The sequence below is a fragment of the Dendrobates tinctorius genome, unplaced genomic scaffold (genome assembly GCF_039654945.1).
Source record: "Dendrobates tinctorius isolate UK_male_01 unplaced genomic scaffold, ASM3965494v1 ptg000046l, whole genome shotgun sequence".
Classification (NCBI taxonomy): domain Eukaryota; kingdom Metazoa; phylum Chordata; class Amphibia; order Anura; family Dendrobatidae; genus Dendrobates; species Dendrobates tinctorius.
Genome location: NW_027361714.1, coordinates 31,469,701 through 31,496,477, shown reverse-complemented (window position 1 = coordinate 31,496,477; position 26,777 = coordinate 31,469,701). Strand labels below are relative to the sequence as shown.

General features: G+C 39.8%; 1 protein-coding gene across 2 annotated transcripts in view; it reads right to left on the bottom strand.

Annotated features, from left to right (window-relative positions):
• The window catches only part of LAMA2 (laminin subunit alpha 2), a 1,313,887-nt gene that overhangs the window by 260,781 nt on the left and 1,026,329 nt on the right, over window positions 1-26,777 (bottom strand). For both annotated transcript variants that reach the window (XM_073575794.1, XM_073575795.1), the window contains exons 33-35: window positions 21,490-21,632; window positions 14,449-14,547; window positions 5,113-5,224 (exon numbers count right to left, since the gene is read on the bottom strand). In XM_073575794.1, the coding sequence (XP_073431895.1) occupies window positions 5,113-5,224; window positions 14,449-14,547; window positions 21,490-21,632 (354 nt within the window). The remainder of the gene's footprint in view (window positions 1-5,112; window positions 5,225-14,448; window positions 14,548-21,489; window positions 21,633-26,777) is intronic.

Genomic DNA, 26,777 nt, shown 5'->3' with positions numbered 1-26,777 from the left:
GCAAAGCCATTTGGGTGACTAGTGGAAAAGGTGGAGCATCAGATGCATTTTTTATGCGGTAAAGCCACAATGGACCAGCCTTTCTGACTAGTTTCCTGTGTGACTCAGTCATCAGCTGCCTTTAAAGTATGGTTTTTCCTAGTTCTAAGAGTCAAGCATACATGGCTGAAATCATACACATGATGTTGATACTGGTACATGCTGCCCGTGTATCAAGCAGCAAGTATCAGCTGTGAGGTTCCCTTTAAAAAGTGTGTGTAAGAGAAAAATCTGATTTAAACAATGATACCTTTTCTTTAATGTGTTTTTATTTTTTATTTTAGTTAATCAAATGAAACATTGCAAAATGCCAAAGAATACAAAATCCTAAATTGTAAAGGGTGTTACCTCTTTTTAGAAGACACAAATGGAAAAAGCACAGCATTGCATTACATGGCACAAATTCGTAAAGCAAACCCGCTTTGTGGTCTATAGGCTCTATGAAGGCATCTACTATATAATCGTCTAATTCTGTCTGTCTGTAACGGAAATCCTGCTTCGCTAATTGGTCGTTCCCGGCTGGCCGCGACCAATCAGCGACAAGCGCAGTCCGGCCGTGAAATGGTGTGGCATTCGAATGACACACGCCACCGCTATCGCCGGGAGATCTGCGGCTCTAGCTGCTGATCTCCTGACGGTTGCCACAGGTCATCTCCTGCAGCACGGAGGTCAGCGGCGATGCAGCCAGGAGATGACCGGAGCAGCGCTCAATGTGCGGATGGTACCCAGAGTCCAGAGGAGAGAAGACTCTCCTCCAGGCCCTGGGTACCATAAACCTGTAAAAAATAGAATTAAAATAAAAAATAGTGACATACTCACCTTCCGACAGCCCCCGGACTCTTTCCCTCCTCTCACCACGCGCCCGGCATCTTCCGGTCCCAGTAATGTTTTGCGAGAAAGACCGCTGATGACGTCACGCTCTTGTGAAAGTGACGTCATCTACGGTCCTTCGCGCTAAGCATTACTGGGACTGGAAGATGCCGGGAGCGTGGAGAGGAGATCGGGGGCCATCAGAAGGTGAGAATAACCTTTTTTTAATTTTTTTGTCTCCCGCTGGCCATATTCTAGAATACCCGATGCGTTAGATTCGGGCCACAGTCTGGTATAGAAACAATTATCATGGAAGACACTTCCTGTATCTAAAATTTTTAACAATGGTGACTTGTTAGCATTCGGTTTTTATGGAGCTACTATTTCTAAATTATTATATGAAGTACTGCATTAAAAGTATGTAATGGCAAAATTTGCACAATTAATAATAGCAGGAGGAGTAACCCTGGGCATGTGTTCAATCATTTTTATGTATGTAATACTCTTTGTATTTCTTGTTCTCTGGTCATATCACTTGCTTTCCATTAATCAGTAAATAGCGCATTATTTCACAAAATCAACAATTTAAAGGGGTTGAGAAGGTCTTTAGCAGAATGTGAAGCATTTGTGCTGCATTCTCGAAGTCAGTGCTAATACTTTGTACAAAGTAACTTCAATTTGTACTGAATGATTCAACTAAGTATATGGGAAAAACAGACAAAGAACAGAACATTAGCTAAAAGATGAAAGGGGAAATAAACACAGTCATTTTCAGCTGTAAATTATCTCTACAAACCGAGACATAATAAAAGGATACAGAGCATGAACTAAAGGTAGCCACGATCAATACAAACTATAATTCAAATCTTGTCTTGAGAATAGTTATATACAATAGAACTGCTGTCTATGTCTAAAAAAAAGAATTACAGATTAGGCCAACTTTATAAATCTTAAACTTTCTATCACTGTCTTTCATAAGTGCAAGTTGCCATACCAACATATTCTACTACACAGCTGGTGATATGGCAGAAATGTTATGATGTTCTTTCTGATTTTACAGGCTAACAGCTCATAATAATTCCAAGATAAATAGATAAAATATAAAAATGTTAATATTTTGATTAACCCCTTAAAGGGTTGTTCTCAATATAGGGCTTCTGGAGCGCATTGCTCCCCTGTCTCCCAACTTGCTAAGGCAGAGCGCACTCCTGATTATTTTCTAGCCTGGACCAGCATAGACCAATGCGGCTAGAAAATGCCATCTCCTGAGGAAGAAGTCCGGTTTGACTTTGAAACGCTTTGAGAATAAAACACCATTTATTATCTTCTACATGCCTAGACCGCTATTTATACAGCAGCGTGGATGATACCCACAAATTTTCCATTTTTTTAACATTTCTGCTGGTTGCACACACCTCTTAATAAGCTTGTTGAATCTTATTCCCGCACTTCCTTCATTAAGACTAGCATTGCACACAAAACACGAATCTTAATTAATTGGAGCCATATATTTTGTTTCTTTAGCTACAAATAAATAGATACGTGTTAACATTTATCATGTGTATTTTTTACGTTGGAAACATTTTTAATAAACCCATATTGGACATTATAAAAGCTTCTAAGTTTAGCAGCAATTGTTTGCATCTACAAGAAACTTTCAGAAATCTTTTTTTAATTAGACCAATTCAGTTCTCAAGTGCCTTTGCACCCCTCAAGTATTAAAAATATTGTTTAAGAAGTTTATTGACCCTTTTAGTGTTTCACAAGAATGTTTACAAGCATAGACATTTCCATATTTTTCTTTTTTTGCAGATATGACATTTTAATCCATTTAAGGCCAAACACGGAAAAAGCAACTCATTATTTATTACTGTTTTTGCCCTTTTTGAAAATATCCCAGATGTGGTCATAGTGTGCTACTTGTTTGAAATATAGGCCTTAGAAATTAAGGAACACCTTGTGGACTTTAAGGCCTTCATTTTCTTACGATTTTTATTTCAGGCTTAATTTAAGTTTGCAAAGTGCAAAAAACACAGCCAAAGTGACTCAATTTTGAAAACGGCACCACTACAGAAATTAATCTAAGTTTTTAGTGTACATTTTAACTCCACAGGTGTTTCACACATTTTTATATCACTGAGATATGAAAATTGAAAATATTATATATTTTTTAAAATATTTTGTCTTAGCCATTTTTTTCTATTTTTCCAAGAGATGATCGAATAACAGTTTCCCTTTAATTTTTTAGGAAATTTTTGGCTGGTGGGAGGAAATGAAGCCCTTCACCAAAATGCTTTATAACATAGCCATAGCATTTTTCTATAGCCACCAATTCAGAGAGCTCATTGCATAGAGATGTTTACAATAAACATGTGTTCAATAACCATTGTATGAATCAATATATTCTTCGCTCCCTCTAAAGTTGTATGGGATCCAGCATGTGAATAGATACAACCAATGTTTATACCAAATTTGATAAAAACATCTTCGTCAATGCATAACCCATAGAAATATTAGGCAGAAAGGTCTTTATGACATGGAAGTTATTATGCGTTTCGAATCTTTGAACTAAGACTATGAACATATTCCCTGGTTTGAACCTATAACTTAGAAGCAGAGAGTTTAAAGGTTCAAATTGTGTAATAACTCCCATGTGTTATAGAGCTCTCACCTAATCTTTTTATGGAATATACATCGAAAAAGATATTTTTAATAGAACATTTTTCAAAATTCGGTTCCGATTACGATCTGCGGTGAATATTGTTTTTTTGCCGAATATCATTGGAGTCATAAATTCATAAATTTGGCACAAATAGGGTACCAATATGGCAAATTCAGATTCGGCGACCGATTCAAGACATATTGGCACAGTCAAAAGTTTTACCATAACCTGGTTCCCCGCATCATGTTCCCACATGCTTTATGCATCTATTAGCCCTCTGTGTCTGTACTGTTACACACTTAACATTATGGCTAGTCCAAACAATCAGGGCAATTGTTACCACCCATCTTTCGTGTCTCCCCTTTTTCCTCATAGATTGTAAGCTTGCGAGCAGGGCCCTCATTCTTTTGGTATCTGTTATGATCTATGTGATTATTGTTATGCTGTAATGTCTATTGTCTGTACAATGTGAAAATGAGGATGAATGAACTCATGGAGATCAACATCCAACACTGCGGAGACACCATCACATGTTTCTCAACGCAGTGATTCTAGGGCAATGCCCCCACCCTTATGGGAAATATGTAAATATATGCAAAACACAAGCCGCAGAGACACCATAACATGTTTCTCAATGCAAGCAATGACTAGCCAGGTCTTTCCCCGGGAAGGAACAACCACGGGAAGGGCAGTCTCCAATGAAGGAAACCACCTATGCCAAAACATGGTATCCATCTACAGACAGCTGTTTCGGGATATTGCCCCTCATCAGTGTGGAGTAGGAATCTGACCAGTAGGAGCAATGCCTAGTAGAAGACTGTGAAAATGAGGATGAATGAACTCATGGAGATCAACATCCAACACTGCGGAGACACCATCACATGTTTCTCAACGCAGTGATTCTAGGGCAATGCCCCCACCCTTATGGGAAATATGTAAATATATGCAAATCACAAGCCACGGAGACACCATCACATGTTTCTCAATGCAAGCAATGACTAGCCAGGTCTTTCCCCGGGAGGGAACAACCACGGGAAGGGCAGTCTCCAATGAATGAAGCCACCTATGCCAAAACATGGTATCCATCCACAGACAGCTGTTTCAGGGTATTGCCCCTCATCAGTGTGGAGTAGGAATCTGGCCAGTAGGAGCAATTATTGTCTGTACAAGTCCCCTCTAAAATGTAAAGTGCTGCGGATTATGTCGGTGCTATAGAAATAAAATTTATTATTATTATTATATTCGCTCAACTCTAGTTTTTAGCAATTTAGGAATAAACTTTTATTTTATCTACTCCTGTGTGCTGGATCTCCTACCACCGTGGAACCTTCAGTGTGGAATTGACTTTCCTAAGTGCTGGTGTGCACCGTGTTTCCTGCGATTGTTAGTTGAAGAGGGTGAGCTGAATAATGTAGGCAACTTGTGTTTATCCATTAATTTTGAAGGGAAGCATGGCATTTGAGGTTTTATAGGGCAGCTTTATACAGGAGCAAGTGACCTTATTTTTCACAGCTCTTCTATTTACAACGTATGTAATATGATACATTTACATATACCATGTATATGTGTTATACATATATCATATGATGCAATAAACTTACCTTTTGATGTCTGCAAGGTGTCTTTTACAAAATTCTCCAGTTGTTTTGCCCTTTCGTTTGTCCTTTCAGCATCCTTCCCAGTCTGTTCCCCATCTGCAGATACTTTTGCTGCCTGTCATTTATTTAAGAGAAAAGAAAGCCAATTGATGTAATAGGTTTTTCAGTAGCTGCAAAGTGTATTTTAAAAGGAACTTCTCAGATGACCTCGCTTTGGATAAATACTTCACTTTACAGTGGAAAGAAATCAATACATTATTGATCCTATCAACTGGAAATTAAATATGATGCACAGGTTAACAAATAAATTGCATTAGCTTCCCATTAACTAAATATTGGTTGTTTCTACTGCAATTTCAGATGAGTGTGTCTTGTAAAAAAAGAGGAAATAATGTAAAGTGAGCTATTGAAAGATTATTTAAAGTACTAAGCAGATACATTCTGAAAGAGGAAACAGACGGAATTAACTTTAATTTGTCCATTGATCGAAATCTATCTAACGTTGTCTAAGCTTTTTCCCTCAGGCATGTTTGCAAGAACGAGTAGCTCGTCTCAGAAAGACTTTCTCTGGAAAGATATTCTCAATCAATATGCGAATTCTGATTTAAACATTTATTCTTCTTCCTATATGAATCAGCCATTACCTGAACACAGATAACCGTTACATTTTCTTCAGCTTCAGAAATACAGTGTTTGAAATACAATATTTGTAATAGTCATGGTGCTTGAGTTTTCAAAATTATAGTTGTTTTTATTCAAATTGAATGTTCACCTTCCACCATAAAGTGATAAATAAAAAAAAGTTGAGTATCTTCTTAGCTTTATATTTTTATTGTAAGAGTATGTTCACACTGGGTTTTTTTAGGAGATCAAAATCCACAAGGTTTCAAGCAGAAATGGCTCCATGAAGTTATTATTACTTTTTTTGGAATGGGGTTAGGGGTATGAGCACACAAAATATTTTTCAACTTCTTTTAACTGTTCAGGCTTCAATTTCCTTTAAAGGAAATGACCTGATCATTCTTCAGGTGGCTTCCGCTTAAAAGCTGCTCATTACTATACTGTATACATCATATAAAGAAAAAATGTCTGCGACGAAGTGGGAGCAAGAAACTGCATAACAGACGTAAAAAAGACACTTCATGTGAAACACCACCAATGTTTTCATGAAGTGTCTTCTTTTTGCCTAACTCAGTGGGTTCATCGGCATCTAAAAGATGTGTGCACAAGTTGAGGATATGTGCACATGACATCATTTTCTGGTGGAATGAACTTGGAAGCTGCCTGAAAAATCTCTATAAACCACAGAAAAGACTTTGCTGTGCTTATGTTTTGTCTTCCCTTAATTCATTTAACTGCTTTTTGCTTTCAAAGCAATTAAAAGATGTGACTGGTCCATTCTTCTGGAGGCTTCTGCTTGGAAGTGGCTTCAATTTTATATGTGTTATCTATTTTCCTTCTCTACATAGTGCCATTAATTGCAAACCACTTCACATACATTATCATCATTGTCCCCTTTGGGGCTCACAAACTAAATTCCCTATCGGTATGTCTTTGAAGTGTGGGAGGAAACTGTATAACCTGGAGGAAATCCACGCAAACATGGGGAGAACAAAAAAACTCCTTGCAGAGGTAACCATTGGTGCTAACTAGAGTTGAGCGAAACAGATTGGCCAGATTCATAAGTCGCCGACTTATGGCAAAGTCGGGTTTCGCCGACCGAAACCCGACCACAGCATGAAGTCGGCCATGCGGTCGGCAAAACGAGCGCCAAAGTTGGATTTCCCAGAATGTTAGCACGTGACATTTTTCAGTCACTGAGCAAGGACATACACTGTGGGCAACAAGATGACATGTGCAACATCCAGGGAGAGAGAGAGAGAGATTTCACGCACTTTAAAAAAGCGGTCTGGCATGTAGGTCTGTTTACTGTCCTCCACTGTCTGCCAACTTTGCTTCCCCATTGACTTGCTTTGGGTTTCAGTCGGACCTTTGACTTTTCTGGATAGTCGGCCGATTTCATTCGACTCGACTTTTGAGAAAGTCGGGTTTCATGAAACCTGACTCGACCCTAAAAAAGACAAAGTCGCTCATCTCTAGTGCTAACCACTGAGCCAGCAGTGAAGCTAGTCCAAATAACACCCTAAAAGACGTTAAAAAAGACTCTTTAGGGAAAACACTGCCTAGAGTATGTTTGCACAGCCTCATTTAGAAGACGCAACTAAATTTTCCCAGGTAAATCCAAACTGGCCACTAGCAGATTCACTCTATACTTTCGAAAGGAAGCCGCCATAAGAATGAGCATGTCACTTTATTTAACCATTTCAGGGATTCAGAGCCCTAAAGAGGCTAAAAGAAGTAACATAAAACAGAATATGTTAAAAGCATTTTCAGGGTGGAATCTGCCTGAAAAAGATGATGTGTGCACATACCCATAAAAAAGAATGTGAAAAGTTTTCCTAGAGTTTTTGCGGCAGATTTTGAGGAGGATTTTGTGAAGTTTTCATGCCAAAAACTCCTGAAAAAAACTAAGTGTGAACATAGTCCAAGGTTAATTACATACTTAGGATGGATTCACATTACATTTAGCAACCCGTTCAATGCATAGCTTTGACGGGTTGCGTTAACGGTATAGCATAACTTGATCGCGTTATGCTATACCCGCTAGCGCAGATAAATCATCTGTGCTAGCACAGATGATTCATCTGCACTAGCGGTGATGGAGACTCAGACGCTGCAGGCCGCGTCTGAGGCTCTGTCACTGAATGACGGCACCTCGCGAACGCGTGCTTTGCGCCCAATGGACTGTCTAAAATGCAGTGTGACCCCGGCCTTAGTCTTTCTATATAGTCTAGAGTAGCCTTGGTAGCATATCCCATTGTATGCTCTAACATTCCAAAGATGGAGGCCAAAAGTGTGTAGGTTTAGCCTGTATCTGGCTGGTATATGTCTGCATACTGTTTGTTTTACAGTACAGTGTACACATTTCACTTTCCTATACAAAGATCCATTGAATAAAATGTATACATAGGGTTTTTTTTACACTTATTCAGTATGTACCTAGCCCTTAGGAGAAATATTGATATGCAAACATGACAAAATATAGAAAGGCAGCTTTCCTGCTTCCTGTGGTGAAAAGAAGTCCTTTATTTCAATTTATATGGACATCCAAAGTGGCATAGTGGTGTGTGCGGGGAGATGCGGGGAGGTGGAAGGACGACAGCTGTTTCATACACAGGTGGCGCTTCTATGGGTCCAATCAATTCAAGTACAAGTTTGGACCCATAGAGTGCTCCCTTTCTATATTTTTTCATGTCTGCATAAAACTTTTTGGCTACTGCACCACAAGCATCAACATTTTCCTGACCAGCTGCTATTGGCTTAAACAACAGTTCATCCACTGGTGCCTACATATTCCTCACTTGTTCTGAATCATTCAAATCTTGATATACTCAAACAAACAACCATGAATTAAAGTGGCATGTAATCCTTTATTTTAAGTTGTTGTTTTATTTGTATATGCCGGCAGAAAAAAAACAGCTAATGTGCCACAGAATTTTGAGGAAATCAGAGAGATTTCCGTAAAAAGTGTACGGGGAGATGTGAATATCCGAAGCATAAATAGATACATTGCTCATGTAAAATCAATTCACACCCTGCATTCAACATATGTCCTAAAATGTCATCCTCTGTGTTGGTGCTATAAAACATTCGTTTAGGGGGACATTTATCATTGAGTTTGAACCAAAATGAGGGTGCCAGCTTTTTCTTAAGCATTACAGTAAGAAATGTAATATCTTATATTATGCCCAGATATTAGCATATTTTACCACACAATTGGGGGTCTTGTATTAATTTCTATGTAGCTACATAGTGAGCCCCAAGAATACATTTTTAGTGGGCCGAAAGTGCTCCAGTCCGACGCTAAGTGTAAGCAACAAGAATTGGTATTATATTACATTCACAATTGAATTTACTTTTGCTACAGTGGGGAAAAAGTATGTATTCAGCCAATTGTACAAGTTCTTCCACTTAAAAAGATGAGAGAGGCCTGTAGTTGACATCATAGGTAGAGAGTCAAAATGAGAAAACAAATACAGAAAATCATCTTGTCTGATTTGGCAAGATTTATTTTTCAAATTATTTGGTTATTAGCAAAAATTCATCTCAATATTTTATTATATATCCTTTGTTGGCAATGACAAAGGTCAACCGTTTTCTGTAAGTCTTCACAAGGTTGACACACACTGTTGATGGTATGTTGGCCCACTACTCCAATGCAGATCTCCTCTAGAGCATTAAGGTTTTGGGCCTGTCGCTGGGCAACACAGATTTTCAAATCCCTCCAAAGGTTTTCTATGGGGTTGAGATCTGGAGACTGGCTAGGCCACTCCAGGACCTTCAAATGCTTCTTACGAAGCCACTCCTTTGTTGCCCTGGTGGTGTGCTTGGTATCATTATCATGCTGAAAGACCCATCCACGTTTCATCTTCAATGCTCTTGCTTATGGAAGTAGGTTTTCACTCAAAATCTCACGATACATGGCCCCATTCATTCTTTCATGTACAAGGATCAGTTGTCCTGGTCTCTTTGCAGAGAAACAGCCCCAAAGCATGATGTTGCCACCCCCATGCTTCACAGTAGGTATGGTGTTCTTTTGATGCAACTCAGCATTCGGTCTCCTCCGAACACGACGAGTTTTGTTTCTACCAAACAGTTCTACTATGGTTTCATCAGACCACATGGCATTCTCCCAATACTCTTCTGAATAATCCAAATGCTCTCTAGCAAACTTCAGATGGGCCCGGACATGTACTGGCTTAAGCAGGGGGACACGTCTGGCACTGCCGGATCTGAGTCTCTGGCGGCGTAATGTGTTACTGATCATAGCCTTTGTTATGGTGGTGCCAGCTCTGTGCAGGCCATTCACTAGGTCCCCTCATGTGGTTAGGGGATTTTTGCTCACCGTTCTTGTGATCATTTTGACCCCACAGGATGAGATTTTGCATGGAGCCCCAGATTGAGGGAGATTATGAGTGGTCTTGTATGTCTTCCATTTTCTTATTATTACTTCCACAGTTGATTTCATCACACCAAGCTGCTTGCCTATTGCAGATTCAGTCTTCCCAACCTGGTACAGAGCTAGAATTTTGTTTCTGGTGTCCTTCAACAGTTCTTAGGTCTTCACCATAGTGGAGTTTGGAGTGTGATTGTTTGAAACTGTGGACAGGTGTCTTTTATATTGATAACAAGTTCAAACAGGTGCCATTACTACAGATAATGAGTGGAAGACAGAAGAGCCTCTTAAAGAAGAAGTTACAGGTCTGTGAGAGCCAGAAATCTTGCATGTTTTTAGGTGACTAAATACTTATTTTCCACCATAATCTGAAAAATAAATCTTGCCAAATCAGACAAGGTGATTTTCCGAGTTTATTTTCTCATTTTGACTCTCATAGTTATGGTTTACCTGTAATGTCAATTACAGGCCTCTCCCATCTTTTTAAGTGGGCGAACTTGCACAATTGGTGGCTGACTAAATACTCTTTTTCCCCACTGTATGTGTTTTGAGGAGTAAAATAATTTGTAAAATGCTACTTAGGCATCCAAGCTGTTGCTATGGTAACAAGCCACATCTTTTCGTGTAGCATATAGCTATCATGAGTTAACAGGTAATACTGCCTTGAGCTGTGATAAAGAATTGCAAACATGGTGACAAGAGCAAATAATGCTGATGTCCAACATTAGGCCACTATAAAATTACATTCTCCTTGTTCTCGTCTTCACTTCTGACTTCTGCTGTAGCTATAATTTCATACAAACAGCAATGACTGCTTTTCCAGAATGGCTAGTGATTGTAGCTAACAATGCACTAAGCCCATTGGGGTTTTTTATAAGGCCACTTTGACCTATTGAATTATCCATTAAGTTAGCAAAATAATGGGTTTTCTGTTCCAGGTAACTCACCATTAGTTTTACTGTCCAAACTGACCTTTGTGGATCCGGCTTCAGAAGTTCACCTAATTAATAATATTAACAGACTTTTTATTTTGGCTGATGATAAAATATATTATCTAAGTATCATTTCTACGAGATTTATTGCCAGGTGCTTTTCAAGACTCACATACAGAAGATTCAGCAACGTTGGCAGCTTCTGTTTGCATATTACATTGGTTTTTGCTCCCGTGACTTTTCACTTTAGTTTATTTATTCTTTCTTGAGATTCTTCGTGATATTGAAAAGGATGTTATGGAATAAGATGCTGGCAGCAGGGAAGTGCATGGGTTGTATAAGGCAACTTGAAGTCAAACTTTAAAACTCAGGCTAGGTAAAAGTTAAAATTAATCTAAGACCTTTCCGATGCAAGGAAAGTATTTGCTAAGGTCTTTCAATATAGAGCGCTCATTTCCCAAGTCTAAACTCCGGAGAGCTGTTCAAGCTGTCCCGTGCTTACAGAACTGACATGAAGGGAAGATGTTAATTTATCTCTCACTTCACATGGATAAGATAGATTGATTCTTGAACATTTGGATCTGGGTACACAGGTAAACATATCAGAATTGCATTTGGTCATCTATTTTATTTTGCAGCAGAAGCTAACTTTGTCTTTCTTTTTAATGCAATACTTCATGCTAGTTTATGGGTAGAGGATTTCACTAAATATTACAAAGGTTTACAAATGGTTTTCAGTCAATGATTGGTTACGAGAGATGAGGGAATATTTCGGTTCTGCTCACGATCACCGAATTTGCAATTTTCGCCGATTTAATCACCGAATACAACTGAATATACACAGCACAAAAGCCGGTGTTTCCCACGCTGTGTGACAGCATAGGAAATACCAGCATAGCCAGTCAGAGAGCCACGGTTCCCACGCTGTCAGAAGACAGCGTGATTGCTCAGCTGTGATCGGAGGTATAAAGTTTACCTCCAGTCACTGGTGTCAGCTGATGGGACTACAGTTCCCATAAGCTGACACCTGCTGCCACTAATCACAGTGAGAGCAGTAGTGGCGAGTGGGAGTATTCATCAGCCGCTCCTGTGCTGTAAATAAATAATTTAGAAAAAACCTGCTTGGGTTCCCCTGTATTTTTGTTAACCAGCCAGGCAAAACTCACAGCTGGGGGCTGCAAACCTCAGCTATAAGCTTCAGAAAGGCTGGTTTTCAAGAATAGAGGGGTCCCCATGACATATCTTTTAGTTATTTAAATAACTAATTTTAAAAAACAGCACGAGACCTGCCCCATTTTTGACAACCAGCCTTGCTAAAGCAGACAGCTGGGGGCTGATATTCTCAGGCTGGTAAGAGGCCATGGATATTGGCCCTCCCAGCATAAAAATAGCAGCCTGCAGCCACCCAGAAAAGGCGCATTAGATGTGCCAATTCTGGTGCTTTGCCCGCCTCTTCCCACTTGCCGTGTGGCGGTGAAAAGTAGGGGTTCATATTTGTGGGGTTGATGCCACCTTTGTATTGTCAGGTGACATCAAGCCCATGGATTAATAATGGAGAAGCATCCAAGCATAAGACAATCCATTGCTAATCTTACGGTTGTATGGTAAATAGAGACACAGCCAGAATAAAGTCCTTTATTATGAATAAGACTAAAACTATGCGGGAGCCCATGCCGTTTTTCCCTGAAAAATAATCTTTTTTTAATTAAATACATGTACAGTAAGCTGCACACACACTGTACTAATTTTATTTGTCACAGACATCTATATATCTACCTATTCTATTTGTATTTACTGTATGTAATCCATCTCTTCTATCCTGTTGGTTCCCACAGTGATTTTACAGTACACGGCAGATGAATTGCCAGCTTTACTTTTATCTATCTATACTATATAGTCATATATATATATGCGGGTGTCACTGACATCTATATATATATATATATGTATTCTATGTGTGTATATCTATTCTATTCTAACCTGTCACTCTGTGATTTTACTGTACGTGGCACATGAATTGCCAGATTTTATTCTATCTTTTACGGAATGTTACTTTTTCCAATTTTAAGAAAATTGCTCGTGTTGCCAGTCACGAATCCGAATGTACCATATTTGTGCCGAATTTATGTTTGGCGATCATTTTCCAAACATATTCGCTCACCTCTACTGGTTACTAGAGATGAACGAATTTGATCGGGTCAGGGCTTATACGGCGAGCTATAGCTCTTACAAAAACAGCTGCAGAGGGAACCCGGCTTCCTGGATCGCTCCGGCTTATCAGCTATTTGGCTCCGCATCTGCATGTGTCACAACATACAGGCTCTCTATGCATGTGTTGGCTGTAACTGCACCTCTGGTCCTGGCTGATACTGGCTCTGCATTAAGGTGGCTGTCAGTCTGAACCGAGGACCCATTTTACGCTGCTGCTCTGTATACTCAGAGCAGTGACTGAACCGGCACTGCCCCCGTAACTGAAACAACCAAACACTGTGGCGAGAAAATTAACTTTATTCCCCCTGCGAAGTGCAGAAGCCGGCAAGGTTAATAATGCTATTAACCTGCAGATTAACCCCATAGTAGCATTTTTTATGGTGACAGGTTCTCTTTAACACGAGTTTAAATGTGATTGGCTAACTCTGAACACAACCAAATCCCCAATTATAAGAGGCAGTTCATTCTTATGCAACCACATTATTTCAGTTTTATTACTTTTATTTCTCCCACATATTTATTTAAGTTTGTTTCTCAATGGATTATTACAGATCATGGGTGATATTAAAGGTGGAAAAAGTTCTGAAATGATTCTTCTTGGTATGTTTTTTTTACATGACAATACCCTAGTATTTTACAATAATGTGTAGACTGTTTGCATTCAATGTATCTCTGGAAAGTAAAGATTTCAGACATGTCTCGATGACATTAAAAGTTATTGTTACATTCATTTAAACTATAAAGGTGCATAACTTTTAAACCTATATGTTTAATATACTTAAGAATACTTTTATCGTTACTTCTATTTTCTGCGTAGCTTTTTTCAGCAAGATTTTGATTAACAGGTTGTTACATATTAGAAAGCAGGAATGATAAGTGATGGAATAAAATAATGTTATTCTATAAGTGTAAGATGGATAAAAGAAGTTGTAAAGAGTGTGACAGATCTGTAAACGGATGACAGATGAATACATGTGCACGCATTTCCAACAGGTATAATATGGTCATAATGCAAAGCAAGTAGAATCATAAAAACAAGCACTGCTTGCAGAATATGTGAAAATGTTGCCAGATATCAGATTGTTTTCAAGGCTATACATAAGTAAATCACAGAATGTATGCTGTCACTGCATGTAGCATGAACTCTCAATTGCTTAGTGGTATTTTCTGAATTCTTACCCTGTTCAGTAGCTCATCTATCTCAATGACAAGAGTATCGTGGTTGTTTTGTGCCAGCTGGAGCAGTCTTTCAGGCGCTCGTTGAGGTGACAGTAAATGCTGAAAAGTTATTAAGACACATTTCAGTACTGGAGGCACTTATAACTGTGTGCACACAGAGCATCTTTATTGCAGCGCAATTCATCAATTCCGCAATGTTATGACAGCCCTGTTATATGTTCGTAATAAATGTTTATTCACTTGCAAGGAAATGCATAGAGTGGTTTCAACATACATTTAGACATCTTGCAATTATCATTAGTCATGTATATCACAGCAGCTCAAACACACGGGCTTCTTGGTTGGCTTATTCAAAATGAGCTGCTGTTTATCAAACAAGAAGACTTACTAGTAATGATGAGTGAATGGGATAAGGTGTTATCCGAGCATGCGTGGGTGCTAACCGAGTGTCTTGGGCGTGCCGAAAAATATGTCCGAGTTCCTGCTGAGCTGTTCTACATCTGCAACACATGCATGGATTGCCTATTTGTTAGGCAATCCCTGCATGTGCTGCGGCTGTCAAACACCCGCGAGTCATGGAGGTGTGGGGACTGGAAGACATTTTTCAAGCACGCCGAAGACACTCAGTTAGCACATGAGCATGCTCTAATTACACGTTATCCAAGCACACTAATTACTAGCAGTCTGTTACCTTTAGATCAACAGACTTTAAACCCATTCTTCCACCATCATAAAAATATAGCAATTTTATAGCACTTTTATAGCAATATCAGTAATAAAAAATGAGGGAACAGAAGGAAATAAATGGGGCACAAAATGCAGTATTTGGTAATGGTCACTAAATAATACACAAAGCTGCGATGTTCTGCTACATACATAATACTTATATCCAGCCACTGCAGGAGCAGATGACAGCAGTGTGGGACCCCAAAGGAATCTCATATATACCGTATGACCCATTGCGAAGAAAGGTCATAAATATCTATATCCAGGATAAACCCTTTAAAAAAACAACAGCAAAATAGTATTTTACCATAGGTACTAAAAATATTTTTGCATATATAGAAAAATTACAAAGGTAAATGTTTGCCAGTATGGGTAGCTGATTAAATTGAAGCTGTCACTAAGCAAATTCCTAAAAAATCTCCTCTTTGCATATTATTTTGCTGTGGTCATGGAGTGCATTCCATGAGACATTGGCTTCCTGGTGATGATTCTTTAATCATTTTTGTCAAGTGTAGATACATTTTTAATATATCAAAACTTTTTTGAAGCGAGATTTGCACATTTCATTAACTCTTCTATGATAAATAGCTTTTGACAATCATTTATCCTCCTGGTGTCATCTATGCTTTTAAAATCCATTTATATAGGAAGGAAACTGACCTAGTGTGATGAATTGCTTCACCCAGGGGACAAGTGCCTTAATGCCAGATTGTAATCTTGATTGCGCACACAGCTTCATGTCATTAATACTCATACTTGGCTCAGTAGCCGAGCAGATATTTGTTGTGGTTCGGCTCAGCACAAGTTACTGCTGTCAGCAAGATGTTATGCCAAGGAGAAGTAGTCACAATCATTGGTACCAGGGATCAGTCAGACTCTGCTGAATCAATGGGCTGTTATCAGCTCAAAGATATAGCGGCAATTAGCAAACTGTACAAATGTGTAAGAAGTTCATTTACTGTTCATTAAAACTTGTAGAAAGCTTTGTAAAAAGTGCATATATTATAGTAAACATAAATGCAGGGAAAATACACTTAATTTAGTTATTTTCTCTGTATGTTATAATGTATACTTCTAAAATAGTTTTTGAGCAGTAGAAGTTATTCACACAGTTGTCTGTCTGTTGTAGCTGGGCTAAGTGCGTGCTGTGCCTGTTGTAGCTGGGCTAAGTGCATGTTGTGTCCTGTCTGTCGCTGAGCTACACATGTGGTCAAAATTGTTAGTACCCCTTGTTTAATGACAGAAAAACCCACAATGATCACAGAAATAACTTTAATCTGACAAAAGTAATAATAAATAAAAAATCTATGAAAATGAACAAGTGTAAGGACTGTGTACCTGCTTTGTCTGCTCTTGCCCTTAGTTCAGTTGGATTCTGCTCTTACCCAAAATGGAGCTGCTGGCTTCACGGGGGCCATCTTATTTCCTGTCTGATACTCCTTGTTTCCTGTCTGCTGAATATATAAAGGAACTCTGCACACTATGCCTTGCTTGTGTATCTTGCTCTCTACTTGCTGCCAAGCTGGAAGGACTTGCTATCTGCTTGCCTCTTCTACTCCTCGGGATACCCCGCTTGTTTCTGGATCTACGTACCATGGAAGGACTCTGCTGCTTACAGTGTCTCTGCACCCACCTCCGCTACGGTCTGCCCTCCATTAGGAGCCGGCCCGAGCTCTGGGCCCTGGATCCTGCATTGTTGGTACTCACTCCCTCGGTCTGTACTATTACATCTGCACACATGTTGAGACTGTCTTATTCGCTTATCTGTAGAGTCACAGTTTGCATCTCTCATCTGAAGTGCATATCTCTACAATATATATTTACATCTTGAACTGTGATATACCGTAATTGTCTTCATTTCTGACCCACATCATCGGGCTTCATAGAACTTTAGATAAACTCATAACAACAAGTGAAAGTCAGACATTGTTCTTCAACCATGCTTCCACAGAATTTTTAAAAAATAAAACTCATGAAATAGGCCTGGACAGAAATGATGGTACCACTGAAAATAATGTGACAAAAGGGACATGTTAAATCATGGTGTGTCTACTAATTAGCATCACAAGTGTCTACAATCTTGGAATCAGTGAATGGGCTTGTATAGAGGGCTACAGATACACACTGTGCTGTTTGCTGATATGGTGTGTATCACACTCAACATGGACAAGAGGACGTGAAGGAAAGAGTTGTCTCAGGAGATTAGAAAGAAAATTATAGACAAACATGTTAAAGGTAAAAGTTATAAGACCATCTCCAAGCAGCTTGATATTCCTGTGACTACAGTTGCACATATTATTCAGAAATTTATGATCCATGGGACTATAGCCAACCTCCCAGGATGTAGCCACAGGAGCAAATTGATGACAAATCAAAGATACGGATAATGCGAATGGTAACAAAAAGAGCCCAGAAAAACTTCTAAACCGACTAAAGGGGAACTTCAAGCTCAAGGAACATCAGAATCAGATCGCACCATATGTCGTTGTATGAGCCAAAGTGGACTTCATTGGAGACGACCAAGGAGGACACCATTGTTGAAAAAAAATCATAAAAAATCCAGGCTGGAATTTTCCAAACTACATGATGACAAGCCACAAAGCTTCTGGGAGAATGTCCTATGGACAGATGAAACAAAAATTGAACTTTTTGGCAAGGCACATCACCTCTATTTTCACAGATGAAAAAATGAACCATGAAAAGAACACTGTCCCTACTGTGAAACATGTAGGAGGCTCTGTTATGTTCTGGGGCTGCTTTGCTGCATCTGGCACAGAGTGTCTAGAATCTGTGCAGCGTACAATGAAATCTCAAGACTATCAAGGGATTCTAGAGAGAAATGTGCTGCCCAGTGTCATAAAGCTTGGTCTCAGTCACAAGTCAAGGGTCTTGCAACAGGATAATGACCCAAAACACACAGCTAAAAACAACCAAGAATGGCTAAGAGGAAAACATTGGATTATTCTGAAGTGGCCTTCTATGAGCCCTTACCTAAATCCTATTGAGCATCTTTGGAAAGAGGTTAAACATGCCATCTGGAAAAGGCAATCTTCAAACATGAGACAACTGGAGCAGTTTGCTCTTGAGGAGTTGGCCAAAATACCTGTAGAGAGGTGCAGAAGTCTCATTGACAGTTGCAGGAATCGTTTGATTGCAGTGATTGCCTCAAAAGGTTATGCAACAAAATATTACGCTAAGGGTACCATCAATTCTGTCCAGGTCTATTTCATGAGTTTTATTTTTAAAAAAATTCTATCGAAGCATGGTTGAAAAGCAATGTCTAACTTTCATTTGTTCATCATCTTAGATTTTTTGAAATATTACTACTTTTGTCAGATTCAAGTTATTTCTGTGACCAATGTGGGTTTTTCTGTCACTAAACGAGGGGTACTAACAATTTTGACCACACGTGTGTAAGTGGGTGTTGTGACTATTGTAGCTAATCTAAATGTATGCTGTGTCTGTTGTAGCATAGCTGACTGTGTTGTTTCTGTTGTAGCTAAGCCTAGTGTGTCTTGTCTGTTGTAGCAGAGCTGAGATTGTATTGTGTCTGTTGTCGCTGAGCTAAGTGCTCATTGTGACTATTGTAGATAATCTAAATGTATGCTGTGTCTGCTGTAGCTGAGCTAAAGGCGAATTTCAATACTGGAAAGCTTTCTCAGAATTTCTCAGAAATTACACTTGGAGAGAGGAAAAAGAGAAATGAGCTGACCTTAAGTCCTTACACATTACATGCGAGAGACAGAAAGGACCCCGCTGATTATAAGGCTTACACTCTATAGGAGCCTTTACCTAGTGACCCTGGAGATGGAAAAAGGGACTCTACTGTACAAACTGTGCTAGAGTGGGAACCGCTGCTCTGTGATGGCCCAGGTTCTGACCACCACTCTTCAAGGTATGATAATCTGTAAGATGTCACAGCTGCAGGTCATTATGGGGAGGTCCGCAAAATAGAAGAAAATTACATTAGCTCGTTATCTGATGCAGAGTGGAAAATGGAGCAGGGCAAGGGCTTATTTTTGCTAAGTGCATTTTAAAATGATTGAATTTGCATTAAACTGTAAATTTCAGGAAATTTGACTCAAGCTTGAACTTCCAGGAATTGATCTGCTTATCTCTAATACAATTTCCTTTATCATCTGTGCAATGGATCCATTAGAAAAACTTTTTTGGACATTGACTTGACAAGAATCTGCATAACTAATCATATACTAAATCGTTGAAAGTCAAATTTATGTATGAGATGGCAAAGGTGATTGTCTATAAAATGATGGTAGTCTCACTTTCGAAGCAGTAGTGGATGGTGAGATATGGAGCCTGAAAGCCAAAAGTTCAAAACATTGTTAACCTTTGCTCATCCGTGTAAATGTTTGTTAACATTTGCTGTCTTAATTAAAAAGGACCCTTTTACCAAATTGTTCACGTTGATTTGGATATGCAATGTAATAGTGGCTGCAGAGCGGAATAAAACAATTTTTTTATTTTGCCTCTCAGTTGTAGAGATATTAATAATCAAAGCATTTGGCATCTAATGAGTTAATTTTAGTTAAAGGGAATCTGTCACCCCTTTTTTCGAATATGAACTGCCGGCACCGACATCACGGGCTTATCTACAGCATTCTGTAATGCTGTAGATAAGCCCCCGATGTAACCTGAAAGAGAAGAAAAAAGAGTTAGATTATACTCACCGGGGGTCGGTCCGGTCCGATGGGTGTCGCAGTCTGGTCCGACGCCTCCCATCTTTATACGATGCCGTCCTCTTCTTTCCTTCCTGTCGTGGCTCCTGTGCAGGCGCACTGCTCTGCCATGTTGAGGGCAGAGCAGAATACTGCAGTGCACAGGCGCCGGACCTCTCCCGGGGCCTGTACACTGCAGGACTCTGCTCTGCCCTCAACAGGGCAGAGCAGTGCACCTGCACAGGAGCCACGACAGGAAGGAAAGAAGAGGACGGCATCGTATGAAGATGGGAGGCGCCGGACCGGACCGCGACACCCATTGGACCAGACCGTCCCCCCAGTGAGTATAATCTAACTCTTTTTTCTTCTCTTTCAGTTTACATCGGGGACTTATCTACAGCATTACACAATGCTGTTGATAAGCCCCTGATGTCGGTGACGGCAGCTCATATTCAAAAAAAAGGGGTGACAGATTCCCTTTAAGTGCTATTAGATACTTTCACAGGGTGCTGTACTTCTTCCCCCGTATGAGTTGATATCTGATAACACCCCCCTGAACTTACCAAAAAGTTAACTCATTAAATGCCAATACCTAGATTTCTAATAGATCCACATTGAGGCAAAATATGTACAAAATAAAATGCAGCCACTATTACATCAAGTGTTCAGCTCAACATGAAAAATTTGGTGAAAGGTCCTCTTGAAGGATAAACTGGTCAGGTTGATACGTTCTTCATTGTCACATGAGTCACCATGATCTGTATTTGAAGATACCATCTTGGCGCCCTTAGAAAGTTGCATACACGTGTACAACTCTAATGTCATAAGGAAGAAGGCATGCAAGTCTTCATGGAGAAACCGCATGGTGGCAAGCAGAGTGCCCACCAACTTGTACTGTTGACATCCACGATACAGGTATGTGTACACGGTATTATCGCTATTTGACATGGCTCCATAAATGAAATACAAGGAACATGCCACAGCGTTTTTCTGACAAATGAACACAGAATCTTTAAGTCTCTACTTTTGAGGACAGTTTTTATAAGTAATCTTTTACAATTTTTTTCTGCTAAAGAGTTTGAGATTATTTGTCAGTTTCGCATTCCCTTTACACCATCAATCTTTGGTATATGAAATAATATTTATTCATCAAAATAGCATGAATATTGATTAATTATTTACAAGCAAAAATAAATAATTTTAAGCAATTGCGAATAACATAATTCACATTGCCTTTGTGATAGCTTTCCTACTGGGTCAAATTGATAATTTATGCTGCTTTAAACACATCCAAATGTCTTCAAAATGAACAAAGTTAAATTTGCCTCCTCCACTGCGCCGTTAGCGCTCTTCTCGTTCACCATGGGGATCAACCAACTAATCTCGGGCGCTGAAAAAAGATGACAAATTTGCCGGCTATTTTCAAACATAAGGTAATTGAAAAATCCACAGCAGTACATTCATAATTCAGAATGGGGAGATGAATGAAAAATAAAAAGGAAATAAGCTTCTTTTTGTTTATCTTGGCACCATACTATATTCTGATTACATACAGCAGCCAAAACAATGACAAAAAGTACAATAGCTTTTAATCAGCCTCGTTGATTTGCATGTTTGAGCAAGAGACTAGCACATTTACCTTTAATTCCTGAGTCTCATTTTCGATGCTAAACAACATTCTGTATGGCAGAGGCAGTGGGCCAGAAAGATTGACGCTCATGACCATCTGGTTTAGCTGATCCAAGTCATCGAGAAGCAGGCCTGTACATTCATCATCGCAAACTGTGAAGAGGGCAGCAAAGAATATTTATCCCTAATAAACACCCAAGGCAGATGTTCAGCTTTCTGTAATAAGGTACTCAGAAGTCCAAAAAAACAGGCTGAGAATGTTTATGATGCTAATTCCATAATTAGCCCCTTTGCTTGGGGATGGAGAAGCAGGGATGAAAACGTCATTTTTTTTTACCTTTCATTATTAAAATTTGAAAGCATTTAACGTACACCCACAAGGAAAGGTTTTACCTGGAAAAGGACCAATAAATATTCTAATTTAACACATCACTCTTGTATTTACATAAATGATAAATTGAGCTCATGCAAATCTGTATAAATGCTGTGCCTAAAGCAACGACCGCTATTTGTCAAAATATTCGACTAGCTACAAGGAGGCTTGGTGAAAAAAAATCCACTACTTTGATTTGAACATATAAATGCCTGGGATTTTCAATACTTAGAAGTCTATTAATGATTCATTTGACTCTAGACTGCAGAATCTTCATATCTAGAAATTATTTATAATGGCTTCTTTGTTGTAGTACATGTTCTGTAAGTGGAATTGTTTCTGCAGCATTACTAAATTAAAGTACAAGGGAATCAAGCTGTAGGGATAAGTATCAAAGTGAGTATTCAAATTCAAAATCAAATTCAAAGAAGCGTTATTGGCAGGACCAAATAAACCTTAGTTTTGCCAAAGCATGTGTACAGTAGGGAATAGTTAGTTGGGACTGTGGAGATATTGGGTGGGGACTGTGGGGATCATTGTAGAATTGTATTCTACAATTTGCACTTAAAGGGATTGTCCAGATTTAAAGGGGTATTCCCATCTCCAAGATCCTTTCACAATATATAGTAGGTGTAATAATAATATTAGCAAATACCTTCAATTAGAATACCTTCTTCTTTTCTTACTTTTGACTCTGCAAAAACTCTTACTGTTTCTCTTATTCATTCTCGTCTCGACTATTGTAACTCTCTTCTAATCGGTCTCCCTCTTACCAAACTCTCCCCTCTCCAATCTGTCTTGAATGCTGCAGCCAGGATCATATTCCTCACCAATCGTTACACCGATGCCTCTACCTTGTGCCAGTCATTACACTGGCTACCCATCCACTCCAGAATTCAGTATAAACTTATTACCCTCACCCACAAAGCCCTCAATGGCTCAGCACCACCCTACATCTCCTCCCTTGTTTCAGTATACCACCCTACCCACGCCCTCCGTTCTGCTGATGACCTGAGGTTAGTATCCTCAATAGTCAGAACCTCCCACTCCCGTCTCCAAGACTTTACACGTGCCGCGCCAATTCTTTGGAATGCACTTCCCAGGTCAATACGATTAGTCCCCAATCCCCACAATTTTAAGCGTGTCCTGAAAACGCATTTATTCAGACTGGCCTATCGCCTCAACACATTAACCTAACCTATCCCTGTGTGGCAGAGCCAAAAGTTTTACCATAACCAGGTTCCCAGCATCATGTTCCCACATGCTTTATGCATCCATTAGCCCTCTGTGTCTGTACTGTTACACACTTAACATTATGGCTGGTCCATACAATCAAGGCAACTGTTACCACCCACCTTTCGTGTCTACCTCTTTCCTCATAGACTGTAAGCTTGCGAGCAGGGCCCTCACTCCTCTTGGTATTTGTTATAATCTACTGTATGTGATTATTGTTATGCTGTAATGTCTATTGTCTGTACAAATCCCCTCTGAAATGTAAAGTGCTGCGGAATATGTCGGCGCTATAAAAATAAAATTTATTATTATTATTATTATTATTATTAATTAGAAATGTAGTATAGTTTTTCTGATTCGCTATGTCTCTTTCCTCATTTGCAGGCATTGAGGGACCTTAAGTGTATGTGCACAAGTTGCTGATTTGCTGCAGATCTGCAGCGGATTTTCCGCGCGGGATCGCTGCAGATCCGCAAGTGATTTACAGTACAATGTAAACCAATTGAGAAATGAAATTGCTGTGCACATGTTGTGGGGAAAAATTCCACACGGAATCTGGTTTATTTTAAGGAACATGTCAATTCTTTTTGCGGATCCGCATGCATTATTACACCCATTCCATTATAGAAATCCGCAGGGTAAAAACGCATGCCAATCCATAAAGAATCCATGGTAAATCTGCACAAAAAACGCACAAAATCCGCAAAAAAAAGCGCAGATTTTGACCTGCGGATTCTGCCAAGAGATGCAGATTCCGTGCAGAAAATTCTGCAGGGAAATCTGCAACGTGTGCACATAGCCTAAGTATCCATGCTAACAACCACTGATATAGTGACAATTAGCTAGCTAGTTGCTAGTGGTTGTAACCATGGAAACCTAAGGTCCTGCATTTGCTAACATCCAATTAGTGAATCAGTGGATAGCACTGCAGCCTTGCAGCGCTGGAGTCCTGGTTTCGAACCCCACCAAGGACAACATCTGCAAGGAGTTTGTATGTTCTCCCCGTGTTTGCGTGGGTTTCCTCTGGGTATTCTGGTTTCCTCCCACATTCCAAAGATATACTGATAGGGAATTTAGATTGTGAGCCCCATCGGGGACAGCGATGATAATGTCTGTAAGTCGCTGTGGAATATGTTAGTGCTATATAAAAATAAAGATTATTATTATTATTACAACTACTACATATTGAGATAGGATCTTGGAGATGGGAATACCCCTTTAAGCTAAAAGTCTTCAGTCACTCTATGTGACTGTAGGCTTGTGAATCCTCATGTCACACCACATACTACATGCTGTGAGGGTTCTCGGATACCAAGAACAGGTGATCACATGACTGCAAGTATGTGATTTGCATATATGCAGCCATCTGCCAGCTAGGTGTGCATGACCTTGGTCAGTACAAGTGTATTGAGCGAGGCTGGACATGTCTAATCGGAATGCGTCCACAAATATGCAAATCGCATACTTGCTGTCACATGACTGCCCTCTCCTGGCTCTGGCATCAGAGAATCCTGACAGTGTTCTGTGTGCTCGATGTGAGGATTGAAAAGTCTGCACTCATACATAATGACTATAGGCTTCAAACCTGAGGCCGGACAACTCCGTTAATACCTGCTTACAGCAACAGCAATTTACCTGAAGGACATGGTTTTAAGAGTTGGGATAGAAAACATTAAGGGGATTGGACACACTAACGGAAATGTAACGGAATAAGGTGAGGATGCTTTCACAATGCGATTTGGCACCCATTAGTTGGTTCTGCCGGGGATTACATCCAAGGTCCTCTCAAAACGGGATTTGGGCAAATGCGCAAACAGGGCCGTACCATAATGATGCTGACAGAGTGAACGTGTGCTCTGTCATGCATCACTTTCGGGTGTGTGCGCATACACACCCAGTCTACTATGAATGGGTGTTCATCTCCAGTAGGTGTACATACCCAAAAATGATGTTCACTCTGTTGGCACCATTATAGCCTAAGGCCCCGTCAGCTCATACTCTTTGCATAAGCCCAGACAGGACCAATGAGTGGGTGCCAAAGCACACTGTGAAAGCACAGACTTTTTATGTAAAACTGTATAGCAAAATAGCCTCATCCACATTTCAGTATTTTCCAGAATTACCGTACTTTCATTTTTAGAAATATTAATTTATAATCAAGCAATTGCTTATTATTTAATTTAAAACCTCTTTGCTTATGGTGACATACGAATTGCAAATTTATTTTTCACAGCAAAAGGGTAAAAATTTCATTAGAAACTTATAGTTTTAGCATCATACTGGCATTACAAAATTGTAAAGTGAGAGAACAATTACAACCCATTGGAACTTGTTGACAGGAAATTGAGTTGTATATTCACCCTGATATATCTGCATTGTGTATGTACAATACTAGGGGAGAGTTTCTGAAAATAAGTTAAAAATTTCTATGTATAAATACTGTAATTCACCAGATTTTTCATCTGCACACGTTATGTTTCCACTACAGTCTTAGTGACACACCAAACACATGCATGATCACACAGCAAATCACAGGCAAAGAACACCAGTACTTTACCACCATCTTAGTACTGATGACTTAGGCAATGTTGCTTTGTCGGATTCTAGTACAATGACAAGCTCAACAATAGCACACTGTTAGTCACTAGGAAATGCTAAATTATTACTCAGTAATGATACATTGATTTATCTATATCCATTTTCCTATTTATTTATTGTAAACAAGCTGAAGAGCCCGGCGCTGCCCGGGCATAGTAACTAACTGTGGTTAGTTATAGCAAATTATAATTATCCTCCATCCCATAGTCCCGTGCCCATATACCCATCATACATATCCTCCATCCCATAGTCCAGGGCCCATATACCCATCACACATCCTCCATCCCATAGTCCAGTGCCCATATATCCATCACACATCCTCCATCCCATAGCCAACCATTATGACATCATAATGAGCGGCGGGGCTTGCAACCTATGATGACATCAGCGTCGCCATGGCAACCATTATGACATCATAATGAGGGGCGGGGCTTGATACACGCACACTTTTTCCCCATTATGTGTCATGATCTCAGTGCGGGTTTGACTCGCACACGTGGGGTTAATGTTTGGAACCAGTGCTGATGACTGGCATTTCTTGGGTTAAAGGTTGTGATCCCGATGCAGGCTTACCTGCACACCTGGGGCTATGATTGTGGCCTCTCCCTGGTTCTGGGGGAGGCTTCTTATAGCCTCAGGACGCTCCCATCCCTGTCAGTTATACTCTTGCCCTTGGCATTGTGTGGTGACCCCTGAGTGTGTTAGTGCTGTGTTCTGGTTGCTTGATTCTCTGTGTATGACTCGGTCTGTTCCCTGGATATCGCTTTGGATTCTGCCTGGTACCTCCTATGTCTGTTTGGTTTTGATCTCTGCTTGTTCCTGATTATCCGCTCTGTCTCCTCCCTGGTACTGTACTGATATCTTGTGTATGACCTTTTGCTTTGTCTGACCTCCCATCTGTTTATCCCTCCTGTACCTCGCTGGTCTGTACCGTGCATGACTTCTGCTTTGCCATAATCTGAGTTCTCTGGCTTCTCTGACACTATTAGTTGAAGCACGCTTTGTCACCTCTGCTGCCCTGCTCCCCAGGTAACTCTTAGCACTGCTTCTGTAGTCAGGACACGTGCACTGGCTCTATGAGCAAGTGTAGTGCG